The 22,201-nt window shown below is 51.9% G+C and overlaps 2 protein-coding genes across 3 annotated transcripts; one reads left to right on the top strand and one right to left on the bottom strand.

The window, feature by feature from the left end:
• Nucleotides 1-408: 408 nt before the first annotated feature.
• On the bottom strand, nt 409-14,315 carry CCDC15 (coiled-coil domain containing 15). 2 transcript variants are annotated; one of them, XM_088066769.1, is made up of 11 exons: nt 14,286-14,315; nt 13,621-13,798; nt 11,871-12,020; nt 10,909-11,073; nt 10,078-10,164; nt 6,713-6,874; nt 5,540-5,650; nt 3,808-3,911; nt 1,736-1,906; nt 1,516-1,664; nt 409-836 (listed from the first exon to the last, which is right to left on the bottom strand). In XM_088066769.1, exons 2-11 carry the CDS (start codon nt 13,786-13,788, stop codon nt 730-732), a joined length of 1,374 nt encoding a protein of 457 aa, XP_087922895.1. In that variant the 5' UTR covers nt 13,789-13,798; nt 14,286-14,315; the 3' UTR covers nt 409-729. The 2 variants fall into 2 exon arrangements, with proteins under 2 accessions (XP_087922895.1, XP_014112813.2); XM_014257338.2 differs by having other exon boundaries at nt 14,232-14,304.
• A 1,431-nt stretch (nt 14,316-15,746) lies between these two features.
• On the top strand, nt 15,747-21,827 carry HEPACAM (hepatic and glial cell adhesion molecule). Its single transcript, XM_088066806.1, has 7 exons — nt 15,747-15,900; nt 18,136-18,477; nt 18,697-18,978; nt 19,086-19,179; nt 19,705-19,778; nt 19,861-19,931; nt 20,033-21,827. The coding sequence occupies exons 1-7, from the start codon at nt 15,816-15,818 to the stop codon at nt 20,318-20,320; spliced, it is 1,236 nt and encodes a 411-aa protein (XP_087922932.1). The 5' UTR covers nt 15,747-15,815; the 3' UTR covers nt 20,321-21,827.
• The last annotated feature ends 374 nt before the right edge of the window (nt 21,828-22,201 follow it).

Here is a 22,201-nt window from a genome sequence, read left to right as displayed (position 1 = left end):
CTCGGCCACCCATCCTTCCTGCCATAGTTAATATTGGAGAGGGCGGCCAGCAAGGAGCAAATATTAATGACAGGGTACGGAGTAACCTCTGCCCAGGACGTTATCTCACCACAGGCAGCTTTGGGAAAACCCATCTTGCTCCAGTCACTCCTGCAAAGGCCTGCACATTTTTTTACTACAAAAATGCTCCTTCCTTTCAGGAGCAAAGTAGAGGCTATGGGAGCATGGGTCAGGTAGGAAGCTATGTGGGTGTTACTGGAAGAAAGGTCCTCACACAGAAAAGAAGGAGGGAACAATAAATACCTGGCTCTGGAAAGTGATCCTAGTGGCAGGGGCTGGCAGAAGCCCTAGGAAAAGGAGAGAAGGGAGCAGGGAAAGGTTAGAAATCCTCCCTGAAGAGATACTGACCCCTGGCACCTCATTTCTCCTCCCTTCACACTTCAAATGAGACAAAGAATCTTTGAAAACAGTTTATTCCACAGTCAAATGCTGGAATGCAAGTGCCTGCCATAAACCAGCCCCACAGAGCAATTGCCTCCTTCACCTCGACCATCGCCCCGGCCAACCGCACACCTGGAGCAGAGTGGGAGAGGCATTCACAAACCAGAGCGCACAAGCCAGGAGAGCAAAGGTGACACCGTCCTGGCAGCTGGCGTGGAGGAGCAGGCAGGACACGGCACAGCCCCTCTCCCTGCTCACACCAGTGGCTGGGACACGGAGCTGCCTGGCTCACAGATGCTTCCCCGCGCGGGCACAGAGAGCAGCCAGGTCCTGGAGAGGCCGTGTGGCTGCATGGGCACAGGAGGAGATCACCGAGTGCAGCGCCTGGCTGTAGGCTGAGCGGGAGGGGGACACAGAAACACTATCAGGGCATGAGGGTTGCCCTTACAGCCCGAAACTGGGCTTGGCTCTAGCCTTTCACCAGAGCAGAGAGACAGTGATTGGGGTTTAAGGTAAATCGACATGCCTGTAGTTTTCCACACACCCATTTGCACACTCCCGAACATAAAGCAGTACTAAAGCCAAAGACCAATGAACCAATTCATGAACCCAAATTTCTCTATCTTCCCTCCCAGATTGCCAGCTGCCCAGCCAGGTATTTTCCCAAGGTGTGCTCAAGGTCAGAGCACTCCATCATCTAAGGTAGGCCCTTTCCACACCTTTGTGCATCCTCCCAGCAGAAGATTAGGCATTTAAGGCAGAGGGCTCTGTGTCCCTAATGAGACGCTTTTGCAGCATTTTTGTCATGGTTGTGTCCATAGTCACATGTGGCTGTGTCACAGCTGTGTTATTTAACACACTGTAGGGGCTGGTGCCTTACTGAGGATGCCACTACACTCCCTAAGGGACAGAGGTTGGGTCAAGCAGCAAAGCCCCTGACTTGCCTTCTTCAGAGTATATTTGGAGGAGAATCTCTGCACAGCAGCCCAGGAGAATGGAAACACCTATCCTGGATTGATTTCTCCCTTTATAATCAGGCCCAGATGTCTCCTCTCTGAAAGCAGGAGCTCCTACCTTTGTGGTTTTTGTAGAAGACGCAGTTATTGGCACAGGTATCCGGGTGAGAATCCCAGAAATCAGAGCCACAGGAACACAGTGGGGGCAAGTCGATGTTACAGAGTTTGACTTTCTCCCTCATCTGGGCTCTCAGAGCTTCAACATACCTGCAAGGGATCAAACATTCACCTCTGCCAGTGACACCTGGCTCTGCACAAGGAGCACACACTGGCTGTACCTCATGTGCTCCTTATCCCGCTGCTGTCTGTCCCTCACTCTCCTCTCCTCCAGCTGGAGCTGGGCCAGGGCTTCCCAGGCTCCCTCTCCCAGGGAGGGCTCTCGCTGCTCAGCCATGTCTCGCATCCTCTGCTCCTCTGCCCGGCGCCGATTCTCCGTCTGCCTCTTAATCCTGCAGGAACACACGTGCTTAGAGAAGGAGCTTCCCCATCCCAACCTCCATTCCTGGCTGATCCCTGGCTGTGAGGTCAGGGCACAGGAATCTGGGTGATGCTGCTGCTTTCAACGGCAAAAATAATTCTGCACTAATAACAGCATTAAATATAAATAAATATAAACCAATATATTAACTTTAAACATAAAATGGTCAAAAAGGCTTCCTGAGCCTCCATTCTTCCTCCCATATGGCAACACCAGCCTGTGAATGCTCTCCTGCCCTCAAACTCTTCCTGCCTGCTCGTTTCTCACCATCATGGACTTCCTCTTCCAGCTCCTTCCTGTATCACATCCACTCATGCTCCTGCCACCCACAGTTCCCCAAAGCTGTGCTTCTGTCCTTAAACAAAGCATGTAGGCTGGGCTCTTTCATACCCCCCAGAAAGTACCAACACCTTGGCTTCCCAGCTTTCCCACCTCCCACTGTTTCTGATTATGAGGCAGTCATAATCCTTGGATCCTTCTGTAAGCACCTTCCAGGACAGGGAAGCGTGACAGGGCTGGGTACAGCAGAGACATTCCAAGGATCCCACCTTTACTCTCAAACAAGCTTTAAGATGTATTTTTAACCAACTTTTCCTCTATTTCCTCAGTCTCCCTTGCACCTACATGGCCCTCCATCCCTTTAGTGGGACCTGGGTTGTGTAAGTCCCACCAAATACAACACACATTCCCCTGTCAAGCAGCAATTGCAAAACACAAAGACTTTACACCAAAGTATCTGACATTTTATTCCCAAATGCATCAATGTGTCTCAAGCCACTCCTTGCCAGGGGGCATTAAAACTAAAATCAAGGCTGGGAAGAAGCCAGAACAAGACATTTTGGACCTTACTTCACATAGGGGGTCAAATCTTTACATCCAGAAGGAAAGTGCTGAAGTCAAACTTCTCTGAGTTATAAACTCAGAAATGTTTTTAAATGAAATGTAGAACTTTAAGTATAGCACCATAAATCTGCTCCAGAAATTGAGGCCAAGGCCAGCTTGGGGCTTTACACCCCATAATTACAAACCCAGCTCCTCTCTGCACACACTTCAAGGGAAAAAATAATAATAAAAAAGGTATCACAGTAACTAGGAAGTCCCTGGGGCCTTGCCAGCTTTCACAGGGTGGGACAAGCTCTCCCAAACTCCCGAGTGCCATTGGAATGACAGGATGTGGCTCAAGGAGCACTGCTTTAGACTGGCAGTTCTTCCCCAAAAACGCACATGAAAATCCTGTCCTGTGGTGCCTGTCCCACTCCCCCAAAGCCTGATCACAAAAGCCAGGATGGTTGGATTTAGGTCAGTTCATTCAAAGGAAAGCCAGGGAAAAAACAAAAATTAGAGGATCTTTCCTATTTTGCTGTGAATTTGCAGAGCTTCTCCTTAGTGAACTCCTTCACAGCAGAAGCTGAGAAAACTCCACCACAATTGATACTTTTACACAGATACCAAGTGTTCAACTCTGGAACAAATGCCTGGAAATCATTTTATTACACTGTGTAAGTTTTTATGACTGTGAGGGTGAAGGGTCTGATACTAAAAATGCCACAGGGTATCACAGCTTAGCACAATGTGACCTCACCCCTAAGTTTCTAAACACGGGCTTAGGTTCCCAGAGTCATTGTTTGGGAAGTTGCACCTCTCCATGATTTGGCTCCCAACTCCTAAACAAGCTGCACAGGGACTTCAAAAGCAGATGGGGAAGTGCTAAAGGGCTCATCATGGCTCAAGGGTCTCTACTTGGCTGTGTGAATCCCACCCCAGAGGGTCACACACCAGTACCTGCTTTACACCAGACAAACTCACAAGACTTCTCCAACCTCCTGAAGGACCCTGATGGAGGAGGTGACCCCAGCACCTGCACAGACTCACTGGGCAACTCTCTGCTGCCTCTCTCGCTGCCGCTGCTGTTCCCTCACTCGCTCCCGCTCCAGGGCCATGAAGAGGCGCCGGCACCGCAGGAACTCGCTCTGCCGCTTCAGGGAAGAGAAGGACATTTGGGAAGGATGTCTGGGATAAATATCAAGCTGTATCAGTGCTCAGCTTAATTTCTGGAGGACGGAATAGCGCTCTTTCCCCTAAAGACCCTCAAAGATCTCTGAGTGCACATGACCCAGGACTGGGAAGCTGGAGAGATGGCACTGAGGTAGGAAAGACCAAGTCATCTCGAAGCATTGGAGGGCTTTGTACCAGAGTCCATCCACTGAAGCTGCCTATGAGCTGGCAAATTCCTAAACTCTCACTTTGCTGAGGGGAAAAGAGCCAATTCCAGCTTCAGCCTGCTTGAATTTGGATCCACCTGGACACTGGTGCTCCCCTGCAGTGCATTGGAACCCTGTATCTCCTCCAAAAGATGAACATACGACACCAAGCTGGATTTTCTACATGCAGGGGAATCACAGACGTGGCAAAACCACTGCTGAGACAAATCCAGGGGCCCCACAGGGAAGAACTCCCATATGGATTCTGAGGGCTCAGTGTCTGGGCTTTGTCTGATTCCACTGATGCAGCAAGAGCAGGGAAACCTCCTGGCTAAAGCTCACATCAAAAGCCTTCCTTCCATGGGGTACAGAGATAGTTTGAGCTCCATGACTCCCGAAAGTTTAATACATAGATTTTTCCTCATGAATGCCAAAACCTTTGGGCTGAGTTTGTCCACCTCACTTGGTGGAGAGAGCCCAGCACAGCTGGAGATAAAGGAGGAGGAGAAGAGATCAGCGACCAGGCTGCCAATGAAGAAAACCGGATGGAAAAAACCCAGGCAGAGGAGAGGGCCGCAAAACCAGTTATCTTGGATGGATCAGAGCCAAGGAGATTAAAAGCAAGGGGAAAGGGAATGGCAGGGTTAGGAGGAGCAGCCTGAGAAGCCCCAGCTGTTGTCACGCTGGCGAGAAACCACAACCATATTTGGGATCAGTTGGTTGGAAAACACTTGTAAGAAACAAAAAACATGCAAATTGTTCAGAGTTTTAGCTGCAAGCTGCAAGAAAGGTGACAAAAGGAGAGAAAAATGTTCCTCTCCATGGCAGGAGGAAGCAGGAAAATAAAAGTCATTGGCTTTTGGCATCCAAGACAAACATCATCACTCTGTATCACGCAGATTAGCGTGAGCCAAACTGTCCAGGACACAGGCTGTAAACCATCACTGTGAAATCATCCACTTGGCCGCAGGCTGGGCTTGAGGCTATTCCCAAAATCAGAGAAACCTTTATATTCCAGCCTTGTATTTAAACAAGATAAAGTTGGCTTTGTTCTTTCTTCTTTTTTTTTTTAACCATTTTTGGCAGCTTCTTGGGCTCCCTGCAACTACAGCAAGTACCCCTTGGTTTTGCCAGGCAGAATGAAAGGAGCCTGCTTCTCCTTCAAACTTCTGGCATTATTGAGATCCCAGATTTTGCAGGAGGAGTAGTTAACTGTTGCACTTAATAGCAGAGGTTTTAAAAAATAACTTGGTAGCTTTGCCCAAGACCTGAGACACCATCAAAGCTGACAAACTAAACCCAGTACGGGTTCCATACTGAGGTTTCTTATTTGAGCCAGCAGCACTCCCAACACCCAATCCCTTTCAAACAAAACCACAAGGGCTTGGCTGTCCTGGACAGACCTGCTTCCTGGTTTCCTCTTGGTCAACACCAGCCCAGAGTTTGAGGGGAGATTGGTATTTACTGTGTGGCCTCCCAAGCAGGCTCGAGTCCTTCACTGACCCATCACAGACCTGAGAGACAATGGAAGAGAGCAGCATCAGCATCACCACACTTCTTTTTCATCTTCCCCCAGCAAAATGCTCTTTACTGAAGGCAGAGCCTCTGTGTGATCCCTCCAGACCTCAGTGGGATTTCCCACCTTGGAAATCTGCTTTGTCTGGGGTACAGGTTGGCCATGAACAGGAGAAAAGTGCCACATCTCAGCACTGAGCACCAAAGCTTTGTCAAAACATCTCTAGAAATATCCTTGGAGGAGGGTTCTGTTTTAATTTAAATATGGATACACATCTCCCCATCCCAAACTTCTATTATGAACTTCTGGAAGTGTGAGTGAAATATCTAAATATAAGGGGAATTGCACAGCCAACATCTCCCAAAACCTCAGTGTAAACCTCAGCATAAACTTCTGCTGTGTCTCTATCTGCCCAGCAGTATTTCTACTCCAAACTGGACTAATCCCCAGCCAAGGCTGGGCACACACTACCACAGCCATAAAGCCTTTGCCACCACCCCAGATAATCAGGATCAACCATTTCCACCCCTGAGATGCTCAAAAAAAGCTGCCTGAAAACAAAAGAGGAAGGATAAGTACATCAAGCCCCCCTCAACCCCTCCTAGGGCAGGGCCTGCCACCCCCAGGCACCAGGATTGCCACAGCCATCTCCTTCCACTGATACAAAGCTTTTTTTCTTTTCCCCTTCTTTTCAACGAGTTTCTGACTGATTTGATCCCTTTTGATCTCTTCCACCCTCGGGTCTTTCGGTGTGGTCCGAGCATGGCTCTGGGTATGATGTGACTGCATGCCCTCAGTTTCAGCTTTCACCTGGGCAACTGCCAAATGGCACCACAAGCAGGCAGGAATCCAAGGCCACAACTGTACATGAAAGCAGGGAATGGCAGTGCTGACCTCACTGAGCTCCAGTACTGCTCCCGAGCCCACTTTGAGGATGATAGGCTTAACAGTTAAGCAACCCTGAGGGAGCAAGTACTCTACTTCAAGAGCAGCCTCTTCCAGACATCAAAATAAATCTAATGAACCAAACCTCTTAAGACCAACTTTGCACGAGCCTTACTTTTTTAAATTCAATTTTGATGCAGAAGTCATCATCCTGCGCAGCGCTGTTTGTGGCTGTGCCCTGCTCCAGCAGCTCAGCAGGCAGATCGTGGTGTCCTGCCAGCAGCAGCTCCTCACTCTCCTCCATGGCCACTGCAGCTGCCAGGCAAGGGTCTGGTTTCTGGAGAAGGGAGGACATGGGTGTAAACGTGGAATTGAAATCTGGCTGCTTTGGTGCCAAAGGAAAACTGAACACCCTTGGAGCAGCTTTAACACACAGGAGGCTGTGTGTGCTGTCACTTGAATGGGATCTGGCAGCACCATGTGTTCAGCAGCACCATGGGCCACCAGAGCTGGGAAACAGGAATGTAGCAGGGTGACTGTGACTGTGCCCTCCCCAACTGCAGAAGCAGTGGGACAGACGTGTGGGGTGAAGAGAAGACAAGGCAAAAACCTCTCCAGGCACTATTTCACAGTGGCAAGGAGCTGGGATCTCTGAGTGACACCCGAGTACAGAGTACACTCCTTCAGATGGGAAGTGGGCAGGCTCCCCAGTGGCAATCCACAATATTTTGAGAGGCAGCAGATTGTTTCCTACAAACTAAAGAATCAAAATGCCAGAAGCAAGCTTGAAGCCAGGATAAATCTTTTTCCCTTGCTTTCTTTTTTCCCTTCCGCATGGTGGGAAGGGAAGTGCAGGACTGCTGACAGAGGGAAAGGATGGATCAGTAGAACAGGTGATGCCAAGAATTCCTTGATATGGCTCTGCTGCTGTTTGGGAAGGACAGAGAATAGTCTGGAGTCAGTCTGAACATGGAATTATTTGACAGGCACAGGAATTACTCCATCAACCCCATTATGACAGAAACATGATAGAATAGCTGCTTTGGTAAGGGTAAGGGAATAGAGGGGAAGGGTTATTGCTTTGGAAGGTTGCTCTGGAGCACTGAAGGTAGAAAGACATGAAACTGTGGAAAAACACCACCAACTTGGTGGAATGGTGCCATGCTGGGGAGCTACAGATGTCCATCAAAGCCTGAAGGCAAAGACTCAGTAACAGGATGAGCTGGAACACTGGACAGGTCATTTCCAGGCAATTACTATTCCTGTATCTGCTTGGGAAAGCAGGCAATTAACTCTTTGCTTTCAACCTGAAAAGAAATCTTGAGGGGAGAGAAAGAGCAACAATTTTAGGAACATGGATTACTGATCACAGGGAATGCAACACTTCACAGGGAGAAAGGAAAAAGAAGAAAAATTCAGAAAGCAGGACTGAAGGGGAAAAAAACCCAGTTCAGCCAAAGACTTGCTTAGAGTTAGCCACATCAGGGAGAAAAATGCTAGGACTATTATTGGGAAGAAAAAGTCAGGTTATTCCTAAAACTGAGGATTTTAAGGAGGACGGACCTGTCCTGGGCTGCTGCCAGGAGTAGCAGCTAAGGTGCAAACAGCTCCCCAAAATCTATGGAGGTCCAGATTATCAGAAAAGGGCACAAGGAGTGTCTTTCTTTATTTAAAGGAGAGGAAAAGGAAATACCAAATAGAAGATTTTAGCCTCAAGAGTTTAACTGTGACTGTTACTGTTGACAAAACTAGAGGAAATCACCTTGCAAACTGCCTGTAAGCCACGAGAAAACAAGATAAGCAGCAACCAGCATGAATTTGTCAAGACTGAGTCAGGTCAAGCTAAGCTGAATGTCTCCTATAATAGAAGGAAAAGGCCTCAGGCAAAGAGCAGCAGAAGACTCTGGGGTTCAGCTGAGCTCTTGACATGGCCTAATTCAGCACTGGGGTTAAGCAAAACCTCATAGATGGAAGTCTGATGTGGGATGTGCAAAACTGATTAAAAACGTGGCCCACATTTGGTCTCAGGAGTTCACTGCACAGAAACAGGGTAAGAACAAGGTGGGCTCTGCTCTTTGATTTCATTACCAGCCTGGATGAAGGAAGAAAGAAGCATTTTGATTAAGCTACTAACCCCATTTGCATTGTAGAAGTATTGGGTGAAAAAACCCATGGGTTCAAACAGAAGAAATGAGCTGGAATACAAAGCACAAGGAAATCCAGGGAGCACAAAAGCAGAGGCAGCACTACCAAGGGGGTTAAGTCCATGGTTATATCTGTGGCAGCCTTTTGCACCTGATGGGAACACGTTGCTGTCCTGCCAGGCTGGGAACATGCCAAACCTTCATACTGGGAGAGATTCAGATTAATATGGGAGCTTTTTTCTCCTCATATATCATGGAGTAATAAAACAGAGCAATGCAATAAATCAATATATTCTTCCTAGAATTAATCAGGGAAGCTGTTAAACTTCCTTATGTAGATTAACTGTAGCTGCAGTGAGGCTGGGATGGGAGGATGGTCCCAAATCCCTCCCAGTGTTTCTCACTGCTGTGGATGACTTGCCCAGGACTCCCACAGATCTCCTGTAACTCTCTGGCTCACCTGGGCAGTGGCTTTATTTTTTATGTGAGGTCATGAATCAGCTCATCTCACTGAATGCATTAATGGCTCAAACAAGAAGGATGTTTGCTGGAAACACGTAACAAGGATTTTGAGACCATAATTAATGTGTTTCTCTGAGTCCTATTTGCAGAGCTGTCTTCATCAGAAATCCAAGAGTACAAAGAAGAGTAAGAGCCAGACCAGCCCTTCTATAAAAGGTAGTTTCTAGATAATCAGCAAAGATCTATTTCACCTTTGGTGAACCTGAGAAATAGAAGGGAATGAAGATTTACAGGATGGGCAGGAAACTGGCTCCAGAGCCAATAACACAAAACACCAGGCTGGGCTGCTCCTGGTGCTCTCCAAAGTACATCAGTTTAAGAAAGGTCTTGGCATAGAGACTGGGAAAATAGCTACAACACAAAGGTGTTCTTGAGAACTGAAGGAGCAAAAGCAGGATGAAATTCAGCAGAACAAAAGGTGGGACTGAACTCCTTCCACACATTGCTTTGAGAAAAGCATGCCAACCATTCTCTAGCAGAAGTCAGCGCCGGGTGAGGAAAGCCTCTCCAGATCTTTGCCACCCACACAAAACAAGGGACTGATGTAAAGGGAAGAGTTGTTGAGGTTTGAAGAAATAAAGGCACCTGAAGGGAGGGCTGGTCATCACATTCCTCCCAGATACCCAGATCACAATCTCAATCTTTAAAAGTCTTTTTTGCATTCTTGAGTTCATCTCAGAGATGTTTTCACACACTTTATCCTGTTGTCTTCTCTGAAATGAGTTACCCATGAGGTGTGTCAGGAAAGCACAGTTTATTTCATTCCTGCTGGAGAAACATCCTGAATTATGTTTTGGATTTGCTAGTTAGAGCCAAACCTTCAGCAGTTTTCAAGGTGATTTCTCTGCCCTCAGCCCAGACAGCTCTTGCTCACCTCCTGCCTCCAGGCACCAGGGGACATGCGGGCCACGGTCCTGCGGGACGCCAGCCTGCGCCGCACCTGCTGCACAGCCCTGCTGAGCTGCACCCAGAGGAGAGGCAAAGGAAACACAGGACAAGTTCATCTGCATGGAGACATCTCCCAGCCAGTCTGCTCCAGCCAAGAAGTTCAGTCAAGGCAGCACGACCCAACACACAATCATCCAAGGGTCTTTTAGAGCTGCCCAAGGTACCAAAATCCTGATCCAGGCAACTCATCTGCTCCCAAAACATTATTTCTGAGATACCAGATCCCAAATTTTCTTGCTTGGTATCCAGCCAGAAGTGATTTTCCATCCCAAGGTACTTCAACTGGAATGCATCCCATGGTGCTTCAACTGGAATAACCCCAGCTCCTAGGTGAGCACAGAGGCTTTCTAAGACACCAAAGGCACCACAAATATCACTATTAAAAAAACCCAAAAAAACAAAAAACAACCTAAACAATCCTGAAGGCAGGTTTTCCCAGATTTTGGTCTACACAAGACAAGCTGCAATGAGGTGGCACCACCTAGTGCCACCTCTGCGCCAGGACACGCCTGGGAAAACACCGTGCCTGCCAGCAGCCAGACCAGTACAGCCACAGCACCTGGGGCAAGCCACCCAGCTGGATGCTCTGAGGAGCACGACAGCATTCAGGGTGACAATATGAGCTAACCTTTCATTCAATATCTAAACACAAATACTAGGGATGTGCTGTAGAAGAAAAAAAAAACCACGGCCCATTCCCCACTTCTAACACGGAGGATCCAAAACGCCGAAGCAGCGATGGAAGGGCAGGGCTCACCTCAGCAGCTTGTTGCTGGAATGGCTCCCCAAGCTCCTCTTCTGGCTGGGCTGGACCCAAGCCAGCACCGGGCCCACAGATGATGGGAGCAGGGAGACCCTGGAACAGGCACGTGTTCTTCCAGGGGGCCGAGCACTGTACAGCAACACAGCTCTCCCTCTCCGCCTGCCAGGAAAAAGCCAGTGGGATCTCCAACCATGATCCAGCAAGATGTCAACTGTGGTGACATTTCACCACCCTTGGGTGAAATTTCTTGGGAGGGAGGTTTTGGTTTTCCATGCTGAGAGAATACAAAGAACCATCAGGCTCTCTGGGGCCGAGGGCATTTGCAGCTTCCTGCTTGGAGCTGGCAGAGTTACATGAGGACATCCCTAGTCAGCCATGGAAACAGCCCAAACACCCCAAGGGTGGCCAAAGCTGGTGACATGTCAGTGCATTCTCTTTTCTGCCACAGTCAGATCCTGGCAAGCTTCCCCAGTACTTGTTTGAGAATAGAAAGAATTAAATATATTCACAGGATAATCCAAAACAAGCCCATGGGGGAAAATGGAATGTGGAGACAGAGGGGAAGTGTTGTTTGAAAACTTTGGCTGCTCTGGAAAAGGGATGGAAGTGACAGCAGAAAAACTGCTTGACTTTAAATGCAGCCAGGACATCCACATCATTCCCAACTCCTGCCTGGGTGTTTAACTCCAGGCAATTCCACAGAGAGCTTCAGAACTCTGTTCTGCTGTTGCCTGAGGGAGCCAGTAACCTTCCCCTGAGGAGGCTTCAAAGCACCTCCAGCAACAGCCAAAGTGTCACAGTGACCCAGCCTGCTTGGACACTGCTTGCCACCACAGGGTCTGGAACCTCAGATTTTCTCATTAACACCTTAAGGTGTTGACTTAAGATCCAGTGTTTGGATTTCTCCCAATTTATGTTGGGTTTGGAGGAGTTTCTCCCAACAGAGCCTCACTTACTGCTTCGTAGGCCTTCTGCAGCTCCTGCCTCCGGCGCAGCCTGACCTGCCGGTTCACCCGCTGCCTCACCTCGCCCTGGAACCTCCTCAGCCTGGCTGCCTTCTGCTGCTGCTGCTCCTTCAGCTCCTCCTCCACCTGGAATACTGAAGCCTGGGAGAGGTGGAAGCAGATTTCACCAGGGTTTGGCTGCACTGTGACATTAGAGAAGCCTGTATTCCTGTATTTCCCTTTCCCCCAGAGCAAACTTTATGTTTTGTTCCAAAATATGTGGAATAACAGCTTGGACAATATCTACTGGGTAATTATGGACTGGATTGGGTCTGATTAGAGATACAGAGCATGCACACCTCTGCCTTTACCTCTTTGCAACATACACGGAAGGAAAGAAAAAGGAGACCCTCAGAGCAGCTCCTGCTCCCATGAATGGATGCTCAAATATCCAAGGCCTGGATCCAAAAGGAACAGGCCAGCCTCTGATCCTGTTAATTTTCTGCAAGGCTGGAAGCACATCAGGGAAGCAGTTCACAAAGCACAGGACTGCTCTGGAATGTCTTTACCATCTGAAGTGAAAGATTAAGAGCAATGACCTGAAAACCCCCCAAAATCCCATTTTATTCTCCTTGCAATTTTGCCAAGCAACTCTGCAACACCATCATGGCTTAAATTAAAGCAGCACTGCTCTCCTTGCTGCCTACACAGCAAGAGAAACCAGAGACTGAAGGGATGGAGAAAAGGGATGAGGCCAAAGATGAACTTGGAACAGCAGGGTCAGCACAGGCAACAGGTTGGGATGGGGAGAAATCTGCACTGTTAGGGATGGAACCAAGACAGTGCTCCAGGGAACAGCCCAGTGCCAGCTCACCCACTGCCCACCTCAGCAGCAACTGATGCATTAGGCATTACTATGGATTAATTAGAAGTGTATTAAATAAGCTCAGATAACCCTGGGCAGCTCCATTCACCTCTGGAAGCCCCATATGGGGGGCCCCAGGAGCATCCAGGCCCCCTGAAGCTGTCAGGAAAAGTTCAGCTCCCCCAGAAGTTTCACAGTACCAAAATGGAAGTCCTGTGGAATATGGAGATGACTGATTTCCATAAATCATCTCAACCTTTCAGGATTTAAATTACAATATAGAAATAAATCATCTCAGAAGGGCAGGAGCTTCTATAATGTTCAGACATTAATTACAGGGGACTGAATTCATCATCCAATATTTAATGCACTTTTAGTCCTCTTAGAATAACCCTCAAAACAGAAATCCCTCAGATAAGCCTCCATGAAGATTTCCTTATGTGTTTCTAACAGGGTACAGTGGAGATTGGCTCCAGACCCTGGAACACTCAGCTTATTTTTTATTTTTTTAATCATCAGCACAGAATAAAATCTCAGCTCCCTGACATCTTTTAGGGATGAGTGGGAAAGCGAGAAGCAGCACTGGCTGGGTTCCCCACCTGATTGATGCTTAAAATAGATGCATTTATCTCCTAAAAAACACAGTTTATTCAAGGGGGATCAACTCCGAGAGATGTTGTGGGCTTGTGCAAAGGGGAGGCCAGACTACATGGACACATAGCAGCTTATGACCCTGCTAAATCACATTAAAACAAATTATTATTTCTAGGAGACATGTTCCTGGCTGCCCTCAGGCTGTGAAAAGGATCACTTTTGGCTCTGACCCCCCCCGGGAGTTTTACTGGCACTTTGAAGGATCCGAAATGCCCCAGCAGATGGTGCCCTCGGTGCACTCACAAAGGCCGGGCTTTGCTCTCCGGGCGCACTCTCCACCCAGGCTCCCACGGGCACCACGCTCTGGTTCCTCTCGGCCAGCACTCGCCATCCGCGCTGCAGGGGTGCCGCCTGCTGCCTCCCCGGGGCCCGCCCGGCCCCCCGCCGCTGCTCCTTCGAGGGGAGCCCCATGCCGGCACCCCTGCGGAGGGGGAGCCGAGGTGAGGGTGTCTCGCCGGGCACCCCAACCCGCAGCCGGCCCCATCTCCTGCTCTCAGCACCCCGGTGCCCTCCCAGCTCTCCAGCCCACCTGCAGCTCCCCGCTCTGACCGCGGACCCCCAGCCCTTCTCTACCCCCATCACTGCACCCTCTCTCCCCACTGCCCCCCGTTATCCAACCCCACGGCACCCCGCCTTCAGCTCCGCCTTCCCCCGAGGGCACTCAACCCTTCGTGCTCAAATCTCCCAGCGCCCCCCATCCCAACCAGCCCCTCCCCAAGCACCTCATCACCCCCCCGGGGACTCCCCTGTGCCCCCGTACCCTCACCACCTCATCCAGCCCCGGGCAGTGCTGCACCGCCTCGGGCCCATCCTCCCGTATCCCGCCCCCCAATCCCCCCCGGAGGCCTCTGCACCTTCACTCCCCGTAACCCCCTGGCCGAGCCCCGCGGAGCCCCCTCAGGCCGCACCAACCGCCACTTCCGCCGCCACCGGAGCTTTGAATCCCGGCGCCACTTCCGCCGCACGGCCGCGCCCCGGCCACGCCCCCGGGAGTCCTGGCCACGCCCCCGGGAGTCCTGGCCACGCCCCCGGGAGTCCCGGCCACGCCCCCGGGGGTCCCGGCCACGCCCCCGGGAGTCCCGGCCACGCCCCCGGGAGTCCCGGCCACGCCCCGGGGGTTCCGGCCACGCCCCCGGGAGTCCCGGTCACGCCCCGAACACCTTTTGGCCACGCCCCCTATGTTCCCGGTCACGCCCATCTGGCCCCGCCTCCCCCAAGCCCCGCCCACTCCTGCATAGCCAACTCCCGGCCACGCCCAGCCGCAGCCCCTCAGGGTTCTGAGGTCCCAGGTTCGAGTCCCGCCTCCGGTGGAAAGGGGGTGGAGGAACTGTGTGCCTCAGAGCATCCCTGAAACTGCCCCCTGAGCATCCCTGGAACACCCCACACAGGGGATCCCCGTGCAAGTCACTCCCAGATATCCTTATAGTGTCTCACCACAGCATCCCTGACCCCCTCCGAGTATCCTCTTACAACATCTCCACACAGCATCCACCCAAAGCACCTCCCCATAGAGTGAATCCAAAGCATCTGCCTTACGAGCCTTCCCCCCTTAATGTCTCCGCAAAACTCCCTGAAAGCCTCTTCCTGTAGCACCCCCCACACCCCTCCTTGTAGGGTGTCCCTATAGCGCCCTCCCCAAAAGTCCCCCAAGCCCCAGCCCTGTGCCATCTCCCCATAACGCGTCTCCCCCAAAGCATCTCCCTCCCACTGGACCAGGATGCTTGGAGGCATCGATCCCCTTGGGGGGCCAGGGAACCTCCGGGGGTGTGGGCGGTGGCTCATTGGGGTGATGAGCTTGGCAGGCCTCGGGAGGGGGGTGGGAAGTGGCTCCGGGCGTCCTGCCTCACATCCCGCTGCCCTATTCAGCGATGCCCGGGGAACCAGCGCTAATTGGCATGGAGTTGGAATGAAGCCTGGATGCCACCGGCCTTCGTTTTAGAGCCTGGGAAGAGGGGGGAAAAAAAGCGAGGGGGAGCTCCTTTGGGGGTGGGGGGGTTCAGCTTTGCAAATTATCTCTCCTAAAGAAAACTTCGGCTTAGCTTAATGGGATGTTCAGAGCCCAGAATCCCATTGGATTGTCCGCAGAGGGGATGGCAAATCTTAGTTGTGCTCCATGAGGATGCCCCCCACCCCAAATGTGCCCCGGGGACTGGCAAAGCATGGAACTGGGGGTCTGTAACCGGGGAAAAAATTGCAAATCTGAGTGGTTTTTCCTCAAATAAATGTCAGCTCGAGGCCGCCGAGGAGGCGAAAGCCACCAGGACACAGGGCTCTATTGAGAAGGGACAGAACAGAAAAGAAAAAGAAGAAAAAAAAAAAAAAAAAAAAAAAAAAAAGGGAAAAAAATAAATTAGCCGGGCGAAGCGCCAAGCCGGGAGCTCCGAGGGACGTGCCCAGAGTGGGGAAGCGGAGCAATTCGGGGGGCGAGCCTGCCCGAAATGTGGGGAGCGCCGGCTGCCCCGCGGGGCCACCCCGCTCCCCCCTGCTTGCTGCCGGTGACCTGGCTTCTGGCGCTGCATGCAGGTAGGGAATTTTCCCATTTTTCCACGGTTTTCCCTTTTTTTCCATGGGTCTTGGGGGTATCCAGATGGAGGATGAAGGCCGGGGGGGGTGATGAGGGTGGTGATACCCTACGGGGGGGGTTGGAGGGAGGGTTGTTGCGCTGTCGAGCGTACCCTCTGCTCGGGAGCTGGGAAAAAATGGGGCAAAATTGGAATAGAAAACGGGGGAAAACAATTTTCTGGAGCCAAGCAGGTCCTGATGTGGGGGAGGATTTGGCACCGCCCCCACCCTGAGCTTCTCCCCATTTTTTTTCTTTCCCAAATCCCATTTTTTCCTCATTTTTTAGCATCTCCAAATATTTTTTTTTACCCATTCTTCAGCTTTCCTTTAAAACTCATTTTTCACCCCATTTCTAGGCTTGCCTCATCCCACTGCAACACCAGTTTTCTCCATCATTTATTCTCTAAATTCTCACATTTTGGAATTCAGTGAGCCCCAAACTGCCCCATCCCAGGTCTGGCAAGACTGAAAATAACCTTCGACAATTTTGTTCCACTTTACCAAAGTTTGCACCCAAAAGCAGCCCTGGGGAGGCCCCATTTCCCTTCAGATGAGCAGGAAGGATGAAAAACAAAACCATCTGGGTTCTTTGCTGCTTTGATTTAGACTCTAAAAAACAGGGCTGTGGCCAGAACACCCCAAAAATGCTGCTGGGTTTTTTTGTTGTTTGGGTTTTGTTTTTTTTTTTTTAAAAAAAAGGGATTGTGCTACAAAATAGTGTGAAAATGAGGATTTTTGGTGGGCTTTTTTCAACAAAAGCCATTGAAAGGGGCTGAGAGATCTCCATCCCTAAGCCAAGGATGCTGGAGGAAAATGGAACGTTTCCTGATTTATTAATGAACTCCCAATTTTTTTATCCCAAGTGGAGACAAAATAATTAGGAATAGGGTTAAATAAAGGGAAGAAACAGTTAAAGAGCAGCGATTTGGTGGTGCACAGGGAGGGGGCAAGGATGCATAGAAGGCCACATCCCCATCCCATGCCTTGGCCTTCCCCCTGGGGTGAGGGTTCCCCTAAATTTGGCGAGTCAGGACATGTTTGTGGGGCCGAGCGCGGCGCTGCCGGGGAGGACGGACGGACGGATGCTGCATACCAATAGGTCCCATGACTTTTCGGGCTTGTTTAAAGCCTTTCTTGCTCCTGCTTCACCCTGCCCAGCTGGTTTTCCCACTCTCCCCTCCTCTTCAATATGGGGTTTGTTCACTGTTGATGATGGTATCCATATGGGGGGCTCACGAATGGGACCTCTGGGATGTCAGGAGGGGGATGCTATGGTATTCTGGGGAGGGAGAGTGTTTTGGGGAGTCCCCTCCCCCAGAAAATCATGTTTTTACATTTTTGCCTGCCTTTTTTGGCTTAAAACCAGTGATGAGGAGCAATGCACGTGCACAGACTCTCGTGATGCGGTTTTGCATCTGAGGGGGCTTTGTCTAGACAGGAACATCCAATGTAGATGGGGGTGGGACAAAATCCTTCCCCCCACCATTTTTGGGGGAATTAAGGTATCTTTGCAAAGCACTGCACTGATCCAAGCACTGGCGTCTCTCACTCCCCAGGCAGCTTTTGCAGGGCAATGATACAGCTTAGCCAAGAGTTGCCTTGACCTGCCTCCCACCCCCTGCATTTCTGCAAGTGAAGTGTGCATTTTTGCAAAGGGTTGCATCGACCTAGCTGCAGGAGCACTCCCCCTGCATGTTAGGGGGTGATAGACGAATTTCTGCCAAGAGTTGCACTGACCCAGGTGCAACTACCCAAGCCCTGCACATTTTGGGGGCACCACATGCATTTTTGCAGAACCCAGCAACAGGATGTATGCTGTCCACACATCTCCCTTGCATTTTTGGGGTGATGCATGCATTTCTGCAAAGGTTTGGTTACATTAACCTGGCTGCAGGAGCACTCCCACCCCTAATGCAGCTTTGAGGGGTGATAATGCATCTTCACAGGAGGTTGCATTGACCCACCTCCCATGCCCATAGCCATTTTGGGGATGATTCCTTCATTTTTACAACATGTTGCACTGATCTGAGTGCAGGAAGGCTCCTACCGCTCATGCACTTTTGGGGTCATGCGTGCATCTTTGCAAAGGTTCCAGAACCAAGCTGGGCACCTTGAGGGTGCTCAGCACAGCTCCAGCTTGGGGTTTCCCTGTTTTCTCCATGCTCGGCACTCCACTGTCTCTCCCCACACCCCAAGGTCTGCTGACAGGGGTGAACATCACCAGCCCCACTCCACTCGTCCGTGGCACGGCGGGCAAAGCGGCGCTGCTGTCAGTGCGCTACGCCAGCGCCAGCGCTGACAAGCCAGTGGTCAAGTGGCAGCTGAAGAGGGACAAACCTGTCACCGTCGTCCAGTCCATCGGCACCGAGATCATTGGCAACCTCCGACCCGACTACCGCGACCGCATCCGGGTGCTGGAGAACGGCTCGCTGCTCATCAGCCCCTTGCAGCTGGCTGATGAAGGCGCTTACGAGGTGGAGGTGTCCATCACTGACGACACTTTCACTGGCGAGAAGACCATCAACCTCACCGTGGACAGTAAGGGCAAGAAGGACACCCAGTGGAGACTGAATTATCCATGGGATGTCTTCCCTGACCACATACTGGGAGGGCTTTTTCCAACTGGGAGGTGGTTTGGGGGGTTTCCACCACCCTATGTAGTCAAGCTGGTGTGATTTTGATGTCTCTCTTCCTGTCCCCTGAGCCCATCTGTCCCCTGAGACATGGCATCACCGTGGTTCCTCTACTTGCCCACAGTTCCAATCTCAAAACCACAAGTGCTGGTGGCCTCCTCAACGGTGCTGGAGCTCAGTGAGTTCTTCACCCTCAACTGCTCACACGAGAACGGCACCAAGCCCACCTACACCTGGCTGAAGGATGGGCGGCCGCTGAGCAACGACTCCCGCCTGCTCCTCTCCCCTGACCAGAAGATCCTCACCATCACCCGTGTTCTCATGGCTGATGATGACGTCTACAGCTGCCTGGTGGAGAACCCCATCAGCCATGGCCGCAGTATCCCCGTGAAGCTCACTGTTTACCGTAAGCCACCCTTTCTCCCCTCCTGCACTCCCAGGTTTGGCCATCCCTTGCAGATGCTTTCAGCAAAAATTTCTGGGGGGTTGTCCGCCCTCATTCCTCTCCTGCAGGCCGGAGCTCTCTCTATATCATCCTGTCCACAGGCGGCATCTTCCTTCTTGTCACCCTGGTGACAGTTTGTGCCTGCTGGAAACCCTCCAAAAAGTATGTGTGGGGATAACATGGGAGACAAGGGGGGTTGTACCATCTTGTCCCATCCTGCCTTGTCCCATCCCATTTTGTCCCATTTCATCTCTTCCCATCCTATCTTGTCCTGTCCCATACCATCCTGTCTCATCTCATCTCAACACATCCTACCTACCCCATGTCATACCGTGCTGTGCCATCCCATCCCATCCCATCCCATCCCATCCCATCCCATCCCATCCCATCCCATCCCATCCCATCCCATCCCATCCCATCCCATCCCATCCCATCCCATCCCATCCCATCCCACCTTGATCCATCTCTCCTGCACTAATCTATTCTATTCTCTTCCATCATCTCATCCCATCTTGTCCTATTCTGTTCCATCTCATCCTTTTCTATCCCATGCCATGCCATCCTGTTCCTTCCCATCCCATCTCTCTCTCCCTGCAGCACTTGACCCTTCCCTGGATGAGCCATAGGCAGTTCCCCCATCACCTCTAACACAAAGCCACTGCTGCCCCATCCCCTATCCCTTTCCAGGGAGAAGCGACAAGCGGAGACACAACCAACCTCTGACTACGCGGAGCAGGATGAGGAGCGCCTGAAGCACGAGGGTGAGTGCTGGAGCATGGCAGTGGAGGGCTGGGGGAACACCAGTGCTTCTGGCATGGTGAGCAGCACCTTGCTTCCACACAGCCGAAGGCATCCCACGGAGTGGCGAGCACGAGCGCAAGAACCCAGTGGCTTTGTACATCCTTAAAGATAAGGTGAGAGCCAGTAGCACCAGCAGCACCAGTAGCACATCAGCAGTGTCCCAGCACCGGGTCTCACACATGTCCCACATTCTTCTGCTCTTGGCTTTTGGCAGGACTCGCCAGAGGCGGAGGAGGATTCATTGCCTGAACCCCGCGGCACAGTTGAACCAGGCTACACCAGCTCACCAGTACCAGCAGCCGGACGCTCACCAGGACCAGTGGGGCGTTCGACTCGCCGTTACCATCGCTCGCCAGCTCGCTCACCCGCCTCGACGCGGACCCACCGGTCACCACCGGGTTCCCCGGCACGTTCCCGCGGCGCTCCACGGCTGCTGCGGACTGCCGGCGTCCACGTTATTCGGGAGCAGGAGGAGGCCAACGCCGTGGAGATCAGTGCCTGAGCAGGGGGGACTGTGCGCGCTTTGGTGGCAGCGTGCAAGTGAGCAGGGACACCAGCACGGCCACATTTCTGCCACCGAGCAAGCGGGGACACCGGCACAGCCCTGCTCCCACCACTGGGCGTCATTCTGCTCGGCGTAAAGTCACTAATTTCCTATTGATCCCACCCAGAGCTCCCCTCTTCCGTCCCCCATCTTCCTGGGGCATCGCTTTAATGGCTTTCTCGCCGGGACGAGCGTGCAGGGAGCGTGCAGAAAGCACACGCGTGTGCAGAGAGAACATGCAATCATTGCACGGAGAGAGTGTGCCAGAGGGTGTGCATGGAGCATGCAGAGAGAGCGTTGGAGCGCTGCACAGTGGAAGCATGCATGGAGCGTGCAGGAGGGCGCATGGACTGTGCACACACGGTGCATGGGGGCAGGCACGTGTGCAGCAAGTGTGCACACAGCGTGCACAGAGGATGCACAGAGCATGCAGGAGAACATGTGGAGCCTGCAGAGAGAGCACACACTGCACAGAGTGTGCACAGAGTGTGCATGGAGTGTGCAGAGTCCACTGAACCAGCATGGCCTTTGTGAGCGTGCCAGCACTGGGTGTGTGTTCCAAGTGTGCACAGAGTGTGCAGAGAGAGTCCATGCAGAGAGCACCTGTGCAGAGTGTGCACAGAGCACGGGGAGTGAACATGCACACGGCATTTGCACAGGACATGCATGCAGCATGTGGTGAGTGTGCAAAGAGCGGGAGCAGGGAGGCTGTGTGCAGTGCTTGCACGAAGCACACGCAGAGCGTGCATGGTGTGTGTGGAAAGTGTGCACAAAGCCAGCAGCTGAGTGTGCTCAGAGCATGTGCAAGAATGAGTCTGCAGTGCTGGCACAGGGCATGCGTGGAGCCTGCAGTGAGCGTGCAGAGTGTGTGCGCTGCGCTTGCACAGAGTGTGTGTGGTGCATGTGGAGAGAGCGAGCACAGAGAGCTGAGCATGACTGGAGCCAGCACGAGGAGCACACACACTGCACGCCCAGCAGCCTCGTGTGCACACGTGTGTGTAAGAGCACGGTGCCCACCCGCCATGGCACACCCCCCATGCATGGAGCAGGACATGCACTGGCACACAAGCTCGCCCAAGGGTGCAACATGCATCAGGAGGTCTAAACAGGGGGCTCCCTCCTGCCCCCCAGCTCCCCAGCTGCAATGTCCCCTAAACGTGGGCTGGAAGCCCAGGCCCAAGCATTGCCCCTTTGCCACGGTAGGATTTTCTGTGAAAATCCCCCAGTTTTGGGGCACACAACGCTGTCTCTCCCCAAGCCTTCATGGGAAATAGGTTTAGGATGAAAAGCACAGAGTGGCTGGCCAAGTGAGCCGGGCCCTGGGGCATCCGGGGTGGGTGCCGGGGCACCCCGGAGTGCTCGGGGTGCACTACTAACCAATAAACTAAACGTACTACCCATCTGGTGGTGGCACCCTTGGGTGTCTTTGTGGGACAGGGGTCCCCCAGGGTGGGGGGATACCATGAGAAGTGGCTGACAGGCAAGACCACACAAACCCGATGTACCTGGGTGGCATTCAAACCAGCACTTGAAGTGTTTGGGAGACCTTGGACTGTTTCCCTCTGGTACCTACTGATGGTGTCCTCAGCTGAGAGCCCATTTCTTTTTAATTTGTCTTCCTCTGAACATGGCAAAGGAGAAGGGGAATTTATTCTGACTAATTAAATTCATCAACCGCTGGTGTCCCCCACTCTACTGTCTCCGGGTGCTGCCAGTGCCACCGTGGCCAGGCACTCCCACTGCCACAGGATGGCTGAGCTGTTTGTGGCCACCGTCACCTTCCCCCCCTTCGGCATTTCCTGGCCCCCGCATCCGGCTATTGTACCCCCCCATCCGGAG

Source organism: Pseudopodoces humilis, chromosome 25 (genome assembly GCF_049639895.1).
Source record: "Pseudopodoces humilis isolate 2021_Gansu_Grassland_sample_001 chromosome 25, ASM4963989v1, whole genome shotgun sequence".
NCBI classification, from domain to species: Eukaryota; Metazoa; Chordata; class Aves; order Passeriformes; family Paridae; genus Pseudopodoces; species Pseudopodoces humilis.
Note: the sequence above shows the minus strand (reverse complement) of the source record. Positions and strands in the feature narration are given on the sequence as shown.